This window comes from Alternaria metachromatica (assembly GCF_023757995.1).
Source record: "Alternaria metachromatica strain BMP 0045 chromosome Unknown scaffold_32, whole genome shotgun sequence".
In the NCBI taxonomy this organism is placed as follows: domain Eukaryota; kingdom Fungi; phylum Ascomycota; class Dothideomycetes; order Pleosporales; family Pleosporaceae; genus Alternaria; species Alternaria metachromatica.
Window position 1 is genome coordinate 149326 of NW_026055523.1, and position 12687 is coordinate 162012.

Sequence of the window (12687 nt, forward strand, 5' to 3'; positions counted from 1 at the left end):
AGCTGGCCAATTACACACAGTCCAACCTCCCCACTTCGCCTTGTCTCCGTCCTCAACCTCAGGCCTCCCAGGCGCAGCGATCCTTCGCACAACAAACATCACTCCTTCATTGGTGCTATCGACGCAGACAGAAGTCGGGAGCGGTCTTTGCGATCTTCACAAGCCTGCTCGTCGTGCAAGGATCAGGACGAGCCAGCCCTTCTACGAGATCAACACGCCGGTTGCAGCTTCGTGAGATCTCCTTACTCCTCGAATCTGATCCCGTCTCTTCACTTCGTTATTCTACCATCTCCAAAGCATCTAATGCTTTTGAAAAGGTGCCGCGCTGGCTGCTGGGCCTACGGGATAGATCATCATATTGTCTCCATTGCGCACGCTGTGCTTCGGAGCTGGAGACGTGATAGATGGCCATTGGTATGTACTGCTCTAAACCATCTAATCATGTGCAATTTCATGTTCCCGAGTATTATCTAATTGGGGAGCATGCATTCTGCTCAATGAAAAGCCCAGAACTGTCGTAATGTAACAGTTTATGCCTTCTTTCGGCGTTGCGCGTCTACTTCGATTACTAGTCCTTCAACACTGTTAGTCGACGTTGATCCAAGTGACTCTAGTTCCACACTGGTTATCGGCATGTTTTGAGACGTTTCATCCTTCTTGCACCATTCCCAGGTTCTTGTGCCTGCTAGTCCAGGCACAGGATCTGGCCTTCTGGTCGATACACAACGGGTATGAGCCAGTTCAGGATCGGCGACTTGCTCGATCGAAACTGCAACAAGGGCTATCGCAGAGCCCTCACCTGATAAAAGAGCGTCATCATAGACAAACGACCTTATGCTGGTCTCTCTGAAGATGCACCGTCTCGAAGCGCATTGGGGTGGTGTTGTTTTTGGTCTCTTTTTGCGTGGGTTGTGTAGGTGTGGGCGGGGTTAGAGGTAGAGTGAAGGTAAAGGCGAAGATAAGACGGCAAGAGCGTCCAGTTTTGATTTATTCTGGAAAAGTAGAACATGTGTAATAATAGCAGTATCTTCATCGCTCTATCAAATTAGCGCTTGATCTCTTAATATCTTTCTTGTCCTACTGCCGCGCACAACTTGTGGTTTGATGTCCACACTTACCTTGACCTCGAGTTCCTTGCGCGTCGCTGCCTAGCCTTCCGCGAGTGGGGTTAGCGTCAGTCTGTGCTCCCCAATCTGGCTACGAGCAGTTGCTCTTCCCCTACCAAATACTCTCCATCCTACGCCCCCCAACACGAGTCAATGGGATCGCGATCGAGCCCAGATTGTTAAGCGTCAGCTCGGTGGCCACAACCACTACTACCCGTGGTGGATGCAAGCACCTTGCGCGCCGAAGAGACTCACTTCATTGCGCTGCAACGTAACTACAAGGTAAAGCCTACGGAAACCTCACTGTACTTTGATGCTAATCCAGGACTTTGAAGCTCCACGGTCAAACATGACGAACGCGCAATCCCGACCCCTGGGGTTCCTCGACTTGCCTGCTGAATTGCGACTGATGGTGTATGAGCTCCTGCCGAACCGTACCACTCGTACTCGATATGTGAAGCGCAGCAGCGACGGAACAACTGAGAGCAGCTTTACCCTCATTAATCATGAACCGCCGACTGCCATTCTTACTACATGTAAGACTGTCCACAACGAAGCCGTAGCTGTCGTCCGCAAGACCGCACAGCAGCTTCTACCTGGAGGAGTGGTTGAGCAGCCTCCTTTTGTCGCTGGCACCGCGCCCAAGATCAAAACAGAAATCCTCGCTCTGCCTGTTCTTGGTGCGCCAAAGGGAATCATCAAGGCAGCCGTGGACTGGTGCTTTTGCTATGACACACCCTGGTCCGCCGACTGCGATACCTTCTTAGCTTACCGAGGCTTCGACATGTCCTCTCTTCTCAAAGACTATGGATATTTCATGGAGGATGGCACATTCGAAGAGGGAGTCTTTCGTCTACTCTACTTCATTCGCAAGGCTGGGTACATGCTTCACCTCCGCCGCTGCAGCGCGTCGTTACATGGCTACGAATTCTGGGGCAAGTTCGGAGAGTTTTTTCGAGCCCACCCGTCTCGCATTTTTCACGTTGCCGTTACGAAGGGAACTGAAACCGAAGGCGTTGGGAAGACAGCTGAAGCGGTGAGGGATTTTGGTAGAGCTTTGGGCCCATATGATCCCCCAGGGGACATTCGTGTAAGGATCCACACCCTGACCTCCGCAGGAACAGATACCAGTGTATCGGTCCGCGTAGGTGAAACAAGTGTCGAGGCTGAGTTTCGCAGTCGCCGTGAACATAGGACCGTTCTCGTGTTAGGCCGTTTACGCTGGGATGAGTGGTGTGAGGAAGACTACAACAGGTTCTGGGCCGAAGGCGAGTGGAAACTCTGAGAGATTATCCGGATATTACGGTAATTGATGCGTGTGCTCATGAAGAATATTTCACACGTCAAAAAGATTTCATGTCAAAAGAAAAGCTCTTGCGTCTCATAAAAGTGTAGTACAATTAATCGATGCCTACATCCAACCATTCCCCTCCCACCCAGTCATCTTCTCAATTAACCCCCAACAAATCCGGCAACTCAATCAACTCCCTCTGCATCTCGCTACACATCTCCAAAAACTCCCTCTTCTCCATCTCCGTCGCAAACTCAATCTTCGCCCCACTGATAACCTTCCCCTTATCCACACTCTTCCCAGCCCCGACTTTCTCCTTACCTTTCCCTGTAACAGAAGTAGTGGCAGCTTCCGCAAAACTGTCCTTCCTCATCGCGCGATCACCCCGATCAATCGGTACCCTCAGCCCTTTGATCTTCACCTCTCTGTCCCCACCGTCTTTCACTTTGATAGGGTTGACGGAGGAGTTGAGGTAGAAGGCTAAGTAGCCGTTTCGGAAGTCGGCGGAGAAATGGATTAGGGCGATGATGGCGCCTGTGTCGTTGTCTTCCCAGACGCGGAGGTTTTCCAGGCCGCACATCTGTTCGGCGTAGGAGAAGGATTTGGAGAGGCCTTCGTGGATGCGCATTGTTTTTTCTGTGCGGAATGTCGCGAGTAGAGTGCGGCCCATTAGTTCGTTTTGGAAGAGTGCGGCCGCTGGGTATGCAGTTAGTCATCGTCTTCTTCCTTAATGCTGTTTCGGTAGTCTACCTTGTGGTGAGTCGAAGACGTAGTTGACCCAGCTAGTCTTTTCTACACGCACTGGCCGATTGCCGTGTTTGACATCGTGAAATATGAGCTCGCAGAGGACTGTGATGGAGGCTTTGGCTGGGTTGAAGTAGCTGGAGTACGGTATGTACATCTGGTCGTCTTCCATACGTAGCTCCACGCGGGTGGTGTTGTCGTCGCTAAATGCCCATACGGATGTCACGACGCGTACTGTCTTCGTCTCAGAGTCGGTTACGCGTTTCCGTACTACGGCGATCCTGCACTCTTCGGAAGCCTGAATCATTTCGACGTCTCTGGGGTCGTCCTGGTTTATCCGGTGCGAGTATTCGACGAGCGAACCGCGACTTTCTGTGGTCAGCATTGCTAAAGACGTACACTGAGAAGAACGGACTAAGAGCAAAGTCGGCTTACACATCACATAGAATCGCTGAGTTACGGAAAGCTTCCTTCTCGAAGGCGGCTTTTTGACTGGTAGTGGTTGAACTTCGGTGAAGTTTCATAATCTCAGGTTGCAACGAAGGGTAAGGGCTTAACATGGCGTGCGATGTCTGAGTAGGTGTTCTTTCGAGTTCATGAAGTGAGCCGAGCGTCATAGCCGGAGGTGGGAGTAGCGTGTGATGCCGATTGTCAGCCTTTCGGCCCGGCTTGCATACTTCCGGTGTCCTTGGTAGAGGTGATGTTTTCTTGGTCGATGTCGAAAACTGTCCGCTCAGTCGAGAGTCAGGTAGTAACGAAGATGGACTTTGCCAACCGACTGAGCTTGTACCAGCGTCAGACGATGCATAGCTACTGCTGGAGTATCGCAAAGATGAGCCGCCAAAGCTAAATCCCGACACACGTTTTTGAGCGGGTGATGATGTTCTTGAGGCGGATACGACATCCGCCGGAGATGTCGGAACAGGAGCATCATCGTTGAATCTGACTATAGAGGACTGTTCGTGGGACTCTGGGCGCTGCGGGATCCGTGGTAGAGATATTTTGACATTTTGTGACCTGAGTGAAGATTCTGGGGGAGATAAAGCATGATACGTTTGGCTCAATGGGTCGGCGTTTTCGGTGGTCGGTGAACGCGCAGGGTTCTTTGCTGGTACGGGTGGCACATGTGAAGTGTGTGGTGCAATCATTAGGTCCTCTACCATACGATGTACTTCGTCAAGCTGCTGATCGATGCTTCCAGCCAAGTGGTGCATGTTATCGATTCGTTCTGCGATTGGTATGACGGTGCTGTCCATACGAGCCATAGACTTGCTGCACCATGGTCAGTAGATGTGTGACATGGATATGGCAGCACTAGCCTTTGCAACGCTTCCGTCAACTCATCGATAGAGTTCGTATGTGTCTGTAACATCTCTTTCAGATCTGCGAGGTTTCCGCCCTCGGGAGTCCAGATCATCGTCCTGTATGAGGCTAATACCAGATCGCTCCACGAGCGCTCAATTGCGAACCCTCCAACTGTGCGGTGCTTCTTGATGACTTGGTATTGGTCGATCAGCGAGTCAAGATCATCTACTGTCCGTTGACAAGACCTTAGGATGGTACCAACGCCATATTTTATTTCCTGGTCAGCGTCCTGTAACAACTGCCGCACGGACTCCGCGTGCAGCGTCTCTGCCAACGATGCCAATGATTTTGCGAGGCTGCCGATTTCCGTCTCAACATATTGAAGCTCCACTGGCGCATTCTTTTGGCAAGCAGAAAAGGTGCGTCCAATCTTCCAAGCCTTCTGCGACAGCACCAAGATGTCCCCAATGTTGGGGACGGTCATGGTGGCGGACGATGACGGGTCATGCACGAAGTTGAGCAATCAGCCAGGTAGTAAGACAGCGCACGGATGGGAATGGGGATAGCAATTCGGAGTGTCCATAAGGTCTAGAGAATAGGTAGAGAACATCCGGGGGAGCTCTCGATATACTGTGGACACGGGAGGCGTGGGGGCTATGCGATGAGGATTCGCAACACAAACTAGAGCAGGCCCAGCGCCGTGCGCCTGGGATATAAGACTCCATAACGACTGCCCGCGTGTACTGTGGGGACCGGTGGCCGGGTGTTCCAGTTCGCAGAGGTTGAGAATGGAGGAGCATGGGTCGTGATGCTCGACCGGGATACCACGTGGGTCAGGTAGCGTCTCGCCATTGGCGTCAACCGCACAACCGGCATTTGCCCCGCGTAGCTGTCAATACCTGCCAACCGGCGCTGGGCTCAATGAGGACCGACATGCGCGCAAGCTTAGACTCCGCAAGTTCCAGCAATTGTGACACGCATGCGCAAGACGAATGTGTTTGGTGCAAAAAGCGGGCTACCACTCGGACCGGGCAGCCATGGCACCGGCCGTCCTGCAGGGTACCGTCAATTCGTATTAAGACTTTGGTATACATGTACAAATCCCGCCTCCTGTGGGATACGTTTTGCCGACTTCCGTGCGACGTGATAGAGTAGAGGAATTTTCGAACACATGGTACTTGTATAGCCCATCTTCCCGACCATCACGGTCCAAATCATACCCGAGAATCCATGCGCCTAGAGTGTGTAGTATTGTACAATGAATCGCAAATCGTTGTTGTCATATCGTCGTTTGGTGCTTATGCGAGGGGAGAGAAAAGACTAGAAGGGTCAGCTAAGTTCCCAAAAGTACATCGGCCATGATGGAGCGATATTTTGAGGAAGAGGTTCAGAACAGAAGCGAGCGACTGAAAGAGCAGAAAGACCGTAATCCCCGTAGATGCCTTGGTCTTCCACTGACACTGCTAGGCTGGCCCGTTATGGCTTTGGTGTAATCTTGTAGGAACAAGATCACAGTCTCTTGCTCATAGTCTGCTTCCAGGCTTCGGAAGTCGCCAGGCTGAATCCCACAGCCGGCGAAGTTCTTCCCCATTGTGAAGAGCGACGTCGTGCTGGTATAGGAATGGCGGAAATAGGCGGTGTACTCACCGGATGAGGGAAGGCTTAGGCTCGCTTCGGGAGTATCCGAGGTATAGGATCAAAGGCAGGTAGCCGTAGTGAATAGCGACGCGGGAGACATCGATGATGCGCGCGATGCGCTCCTGTATGGAGTCAACGGAAGCCCGATTCACATGTACTTGGCGTATTGACGTACCTTGGACTCTTCTGACAGCTGGTACATGTTGAGTATGTAGTCGGCCTGGGTTGAGGTGGTCGAGTTGTATGCGGTAATGGGTGAAGGCGGGCCCAGCGAACGAAGTTGCGATGATGCGTAAAGCTCAAAGTTTTGGGATTAGCCGCATGTGTGTTAGCGCAAGCTCAGACTGGAGCTCCAATATCTTCGAGATGCCTTCACTTCGTTCCTGAACACCAGTTCCCATTCACGACGCCTCACGACCCCAACGAAATCGTCCGGATTTCTATTGCGACCCAGGAACCAGCGTTTCGAGCCTATAGACAGCAGCCCTTTCAACATGTCGGCCCCGAGTGCGCGTCACTGGTAAGTTGCAGCATTCCGAGTAGCGAATAAGTAGCGAACATGAACTCACGAATGCGCAGGGAACAGAATAAAGAAGCCACAGTCTACGTCGGAAACCTCCATGAGCGCATCACGCCCCGCATCCTTCACGAGCTGATGCTCAACGCCGGCCGAGTACGAAATGTCAACATGCCCGTCGATCGCGTCAACGGCCAACATCAAGGGTTCGGTTTCGTCGAGTTCCACACGGAAGCAGAGGCAGATTACGCGCCCAAGATCATGAACAACGTTGCGCTATACGGAAGTCGGATACGTGTTAACAAGGCGTCCGCAGATAAGCAGAAGAATGTTGAGATTGGCGCAGAGCTGTTCATTGGTAACCTTGATCCTGGAGTGGATGAAAAGACACTGTACGATACATTTGGCCGTTTCGGACCGTTGGTGAATGCGCCAAAGGTCGCGCGCGACGACATCACGCAAGCATCCAAGGGATACGGTTTCATCTCCTACGGCGACTTCGAATCCTCGGATGCGGCAATCGCGAGCATGCACAACCAGTACATCATGAGCAAGCAGATCACGGTTCAATACGCATACAAGAAAGATGGAAAGGGCGAGCGGCACGGAGACGAAGCGGAGCGTATGCTCGCGAAACAGGCCAAGGCCCACGGAGTTGCGCCGGCTGTGCAACCTCTGCCGGCACATCTTTTCCAACTTCCACCAGGTGCTGCACCGAGTGGACCAGCCATGGGCATGGATGGACGTGGCATGCCCGGCGCACCAAGCGGACCTGGAGCAGGATATGGACCCCCTGGCGGACCTCCCGGCGGACCTCCTGGTTACGCTCCCAACGGCCCTGGAGGCTATGGCCGACCTCCTTCCGCAGCTCCGGTCGGCCATCCAGGTCTTCCACCACCCCCATCTGGCTTGCCTGCTCGCCCACCAAGCGGCGCTCCGACGAACTTCTTCCCTCCTCCGCCCGGCTTCAACGGCCCACCGCCAGCCTTCGGCGGTCCCCCAGGTTTTGGAGGGCCTCCCGGCTATGCTCAGGCACCGAGGTAGAGAGAAGAGACGCGAAGGGATCAATGACAATCACGTTGAATATGGGCGTTGTAGCTTGAGCAGTCTCCAAGATGCTAGAACCAGTACTTCAGCGAGCCAGGGGATCAGGCCTGTCGGTATAATAGCCGTCCGCAGAAATCGCGGAAGTCATGGCCTTTGATCGACATGAAGCAGCATGAGACGATGGCGTCACGATTGGGAGGCATGATATTCACCAGGCTTCGAGTCGATTAAGGGAAAACATCAAAAGTGCATTCGAAAAGGCGCTGAAAGGTCAGCGAAAGAAAGACGCAGAACTCGGAAGAATAGAGGACACAGGATATCTGGCGTCCGAAACCGTACTTGCAGAAAGATACCCGCCAAGAGCATGTCAGACAGAGATAGGCCACTGAAGGCAACAAAGGAAATGTAGTAATGTGTCCAAACCCCATACAAAAGAAAGAATTACGAAAGAGCCCTGTAAATGAAAACCGCCATTGAACCCAGTCGTTGCAGTTATGAGAAGCTGACAAACTTGGGGTCGCGGGGTATCCCATCTGCTCCGATGTTGTTTTTCTTGAATCTCTCCTGCATGTATATTCTGCGTGCCTCGTCGAAGTCGCAGCCGCGTCTCTTCATAATTCGCATAACCTCCTTCTTCCCCGCGTCGTCCAAGCCTTGGCGCGAGTCGCCGGCTTCCACGTTCCCACTCAGGTCAAACGCTGAGGACGAAAGGCCGGCTTCGATGTCGTCGCGGAACGAGGATGGGAGGCGCGTGTAGATGGGTCCGGGGATAGGCAGAAGGTGTATCCAGCGGTGCCGGGTGAAATAGGCAGCTGCGCAGTGTTAGTGTGGCGCAGGAGGTATCCACTAAGGTAACATACCTGTCGCAATCACCAGAACGAAGAGCGAGACGGAGTAGAGGATGTAGGCCATGATGAAGGTTGCTTCCGAGGCTGCACGAGAGGTCTATAGCGTATGCGACAGAGCGGAGGTCTTCGGGAGTGCGGGAGGGAGCTGCTAGGCGCGACAAAGGAGTTGGTGATGAATACAAAAGAAACGGATGTGAAGTAACTTCAGCGGTAGTGTGTATATGAGGGCCTCTGAAGCCAAGGCATTAGGGGAGGTTGATGCAAGACAACGATGGTTTGTAACCACGGAGTCGCGGACAAGAACGCTCGGCTGCACCGCCTCACGTCGCGTTCATGCATCGTCACTTCCGCTCCGCTCTTGGCGTCGGCACGCACGTTGATCCATCCCCGAAACACGCACTAAGCGCATGCGGTAATGCAGACGAGGGCCCTCGATTCAATATTGGCGAACTTTCCCAACGTCAAGCAATCGACATCGTCCGTATCCACATTCCATACAGACACAATGGCCACCACTATCTCGCACGATCTTGCCTGGGAGGTTACCAGTGAGTGAAAGACTGGGACGCGCATTGGGGAGGGACTGGGGTTGACATATGGCAGAGGGACGCAGCTCCACGCTCGTCAAGAGGGCGAACGGTATCCAGTTCTCGCGCGATCCTCTTAACCTGAGGAACGTGTACAGCCGCAAGGTATGTGTGGATGTTGTATTCTTGGGGACAGTTGACTAATTCTGCTCAGAACGAGGGCTCCATTGCCAACAAGGTACGACTACCACGAACCACGAATGCGCCGCGCGCACATGCGAACCAACACAGGACACGGTATTGACAACGTTGGAATAGGCTATCGGTGTTATCCCCGGCCCCGAGGGTGGTGTCACTCTTCTCATCAAGAAGGCCGACAAGCACCACCAGCCCGCATCTGCCATCCAGACCACCACCTTCGGCCCCAGCAGGTCCACCCGCAAGTACGTCTTCTCCAAGCCGCGGCTCTCTTCGCTCGATCGTACCGATACCGCATATCAAGGAGCTGCTCGCTGACCAACGTAGGACATACTCCGCCATCGTCAACTCCACCACCAAGCGCAACTACCGCCCCGACCTCCGCCAGGACGCCGTCGCTAAGGCCTCCGCCATCCGCAAGAGCCAGAAGCCCGTCAAGGAGTCCAAGCCCACCAAGGCCAGGGGTGCCAAGGCTCAGGCCGCTGCCACCGAGGCATAGATCATGAAATACTGAAGAGCGTGGTGCATGTGAATTGGTTCGGAGTTTTACTTCATTCGGTTCATCATCTTCTGTGGGATTCGGAGCTCATGAAAGAAAATGAGCATGGGTTGCATGAACGAATAAAGCTAGAGTCTTCACGACGAATCGACTCGGCGAGAAATGAATATGCTTCGAAAACCAAATCCTGGTGCCGTCTCAATGCCGGTGTGCACGTTTTCCCAGTGATGGGTGTGGTTCTATGGATATTTCCCTGGTCTCATCCACATGTTGCATGTTCGTGACGGCAGATCGCTTACATGCACAAAGCCTTCTGGGTGTACTTTCAACACAACACACAGTCACAGTTCCATGCCTGTGGAGACTGACTGTGACTTACTGTATAGATACGTAAACATGACATATCTCCAGTGAGGCAGTATATGCAACGTGAGGTATGCTTACATGGCCTTTTTAGGATGAGCCCTGGTGGAAGGTCTCAATCAAGAAGGAGAGTGATAGCAGGGCGCGGCAGAACACAACCCACTTGGTCCGTACACATAATACAGCCAAGTTTGATTCAAGCCGGGGTTTGCTTCTGAGCATAGTGCCAACTAGTGTGTACCATGGTCTTGGGCCAAGCTTTTGTATTCAAGTATACCAAGTCGAAAAGAGTATAAATGGATCATAGAGAATTGCAGAAGCTTATGTAAGCAGCATTCGTCTATTCGCATGCCATGTGCCGTAGCTAAAATAGCCCCTCCAGAGCTGGCTAGCCGCCCACACCTGGGCATGCAGCACGCATAACTTTTGCCTATTGACGCAGCGAGTCGGCGCCGCAGCGCTCGCTTCGCTGTGCACGCAATATGGTCTATACACTTTGTAATTTCGACGCTTTCCATCGAAGCACCTACTCAACCGTCTCGGTTGCTCAATCTTCAGTAGTATAGTGGTCAGTATTTCCGCTTGTCATCTTCATAGACAACTCGCGGGAGACCGGGGTTCAATTCCCCGCTGGAGAGCATCTCATGCATTCTTTTTTTGTTTTTGCTTCGGGTGGGCCTTTGCAAGTTGGTCATGAAGGTCACTTCGGGGGGAAACTCGTGACGATGTTTTTTGCCCTGAGTAATGCATACTACCGCACTTCATAAGCCTGCAATGGTGCCAGTAACTTCGTATGTGAGTAATAAGTCATAATAAGGAACGTGAAGATTTTCACAATATGTACAAAAGTTTACTCTATGTTGACAGAAATTACTCAATCGTTGCCGTAGTCCGTCGTCGCTTTCTGCTCCTCTGTGTGGGTGTTGACGGATTCGCAACGACCGTTTTGTCGAGCGCTTCTTGAATCTTCCTTGCAGACCACCCGTCATCGGTTGGCGTCCAGCTCCTCAGAAAGGAGGCTGAACCAGCGTGCCAGATGAGCTGTTTCACGGTGCCTGGCGGTGCGACTAGTAAAATTTGGCATCTTCCCTTTGACACCATGCGAATACGCGTAGCTACACGCTTTACGAACGTACTCATGCACGGAAGTGCATAACCCGGTCCGCCATGGTATGTGGGACTGGAATTGCAGTCCATGATTATTGTTGTGAGATGTGTAATGGGATATTGCAGCAGCGCTTCCCGCCAACCATCAAGTTCTCTTGCAAGTTTCGGCTCCTCCTCTGTATACTCCAGCCAATTGCTCTCGGTACATTTGAACAGTTTCTGGTTCTCGGAGAACAGTTTCAACCTGATCTTCTTCGGCAATCTAGCTGGACTCTGTGGGGCTATCGCATCCTTGACCGTGTCTGTTGTTGGCTGGCTCTTGTGATTCGTGAGCAAGCCCGATAGTGCAGCATGCGTCTGGAACGTGACGCTTCGCTCTCGGAGTATTGTGGATATGGCTTCCTCACGAATCGCTTTGGAACAGCCGAGTAGTGGGATTGGCACCGTTTCGGTAATTGCATGGTACACGATCGTGGTGTCGGTGAGTGCATATGACCAGATGGCCTCGCGCAGTTCCACTGCTAGAATCGAAAGTGTTCCGAGTGGATTCTGTCCTGACTCCATGTCTATTCTGGACGAATGGTGTTTGTAGTGGTTTCCCCAACGTTGCTCAGGTGGGACCAGGTTCTTTGTTCGACTACGCCGTCACCGTGCAGTCGCTCACGCCAACTCTTTCGGGAAAGTTCAAGTTTAAGCTCAACGCCGCAAGATGCTGTCCAAGTCCACTCGTGTCGCGAAAGGGCTATGTGTGGCTGAAGAGTGAAAAGCTGTTGAGGGGGAGAGCCGAGCAAGCGGAACGCTGCGGGCCGCGGGCGTGGACCAATCCAGCGATGGTCATGCACTAGCCGCTAGCGAATCGCCCGTCTTCACCTAGGCAGTCGCGATGTTCAGCAGTTGCATACACCCTTGACCCGAGATCTTCCCTTATCAGTATACTTTGAGCCTGGCGATCGATCCGATCGCCTCTGCGATGGGAGTTTTTCGTGACGAACGCACACGCAGGGATGGGCCGGGTATCACAAAGCCCTTGTCTCACAGATCCATCAAACTGCCCAATTGCCGAGCGGCCTCGTCCATACACGTTGCCCGTACAGGGCCTCGCCTGGCCGGTCAAACGCGGCCGCATTCTCGCTGAAGCGCTACGCATAGCAGCATATTTTGACGAGCTGGCGCAGTGTATACCTTGCAGGCGGGCCGTTTGTCGCGTAGCGATTGGCTATACAATAGCCCTTCTCAGAAGCGACTTCATCCTGATTAACGGTCTAGCTCCCAGCGGCAGCTAGTGGCTTACCGCATGTTTCCTAGGACTGCCGTCTGATCCACCGCTGCTCTCACTAGATTGCCAGTACAAGGCTGAGTGCTGCCTCAATTCCAGCTCTCCGTCTACCGGCTTGTCCACTGGTACGCGCTATAACCACCATACAACAGCATGTCGTGGACTCCGGTGGACTTCAGCTGTGTCCGCTACTCGGCGGTAGAGGGCACACACTACTTTCA

At 52.9% G+C, this 12687-nt stretch overlaps 4 protein-coding genes and 1 non-coding gene across 5 annotated transcripts; 3 read left to right on the plus strand and 2 right to left on the minus strand.

Annotated features, from left to right (window-relative positions):
* Positions 1-2554: 2554 nt before the first annotated feature.
* J4E83_009368 (uncharacterized protein) lies at positions 2555-4930 on the minus strand (the record flags this gene model as incomplete). The annotated part of the gene is made up of 5 exons (XM_049336257.1): positions 2555-3093; positions 3148-3513; positions 3819-3866; positions 4307-4413; positions 4470-4930. The coding sequence occupies 5 exons, from the start codon at positions 4928-4930 to the stop codon at positions 2555-2557; spliced, it is 1521 nt and encodes a 506-aa protein (XP_049184581.1).
* Positions 4931-6578: 1648 nt separating this feature from the next.
* Positions 6579-7645, plus strand: J4E83_009369 (uncharacterized protein; the record flags this gene model as incomplete). Its single annotated transcript, XM_049336258.1, has 2 exons — positions 6579-6604; positions 6664-7645. The coding sequence occupies 2 exons, from the start codon at positions 6579-6581 to the stop codon at positions 7643-7645; spliced, it is 1008 nt and encodes a 335-aa protein (XP_049184582.1).
* Positions 7646-8140: 495 nt separating this feature from the next.
* Positions 8141-8560, minus strand: J4E83_009370 (uncharacterized protein; the record flags this gene model as incomplete). The annotated part of the gene is made up of 2 exons (XM_049336259.1): positions 8141-8460; positions 8509-8560. 2 exons carry the CDS (start codon positions 8558-8560, stop codon positions 8141-8143), a joined length of 372 nt encoding a protein of 123 aa, XP_049184583.1.
* Positions 8561-9001: 441 nt separating this feature from the next.
* Positions 9002-9720, plus strand: J4E83_009371 (uncharacterized protein; the record flags this gene model as incomplete). Its single annotated transcript, XM_049336260.1, has 5 exons — positions 9002-9044; positions 9100-9188; positions 9238-9261; positions 9342-9466; positions 9549-9720. The coding sequence occupies 5 exons, from the start codon at positions 9002-9004 to the stop codon at positions 9718-9720; spliced, it is 453 nt and encodes a 150-aa protein (XP_049184584.1).
* Positions 9721-10634: 914 nt separating this feature from the next.
* J4E83_009372 lies at positions 10635-10721 on the plus strand. The gene has a single exon. It is a non-coding gene; the product is annotated as a tRNA-Asp (tRNA).
* Positions 10722-12687: the final 1966 nt, after the last annotated feature.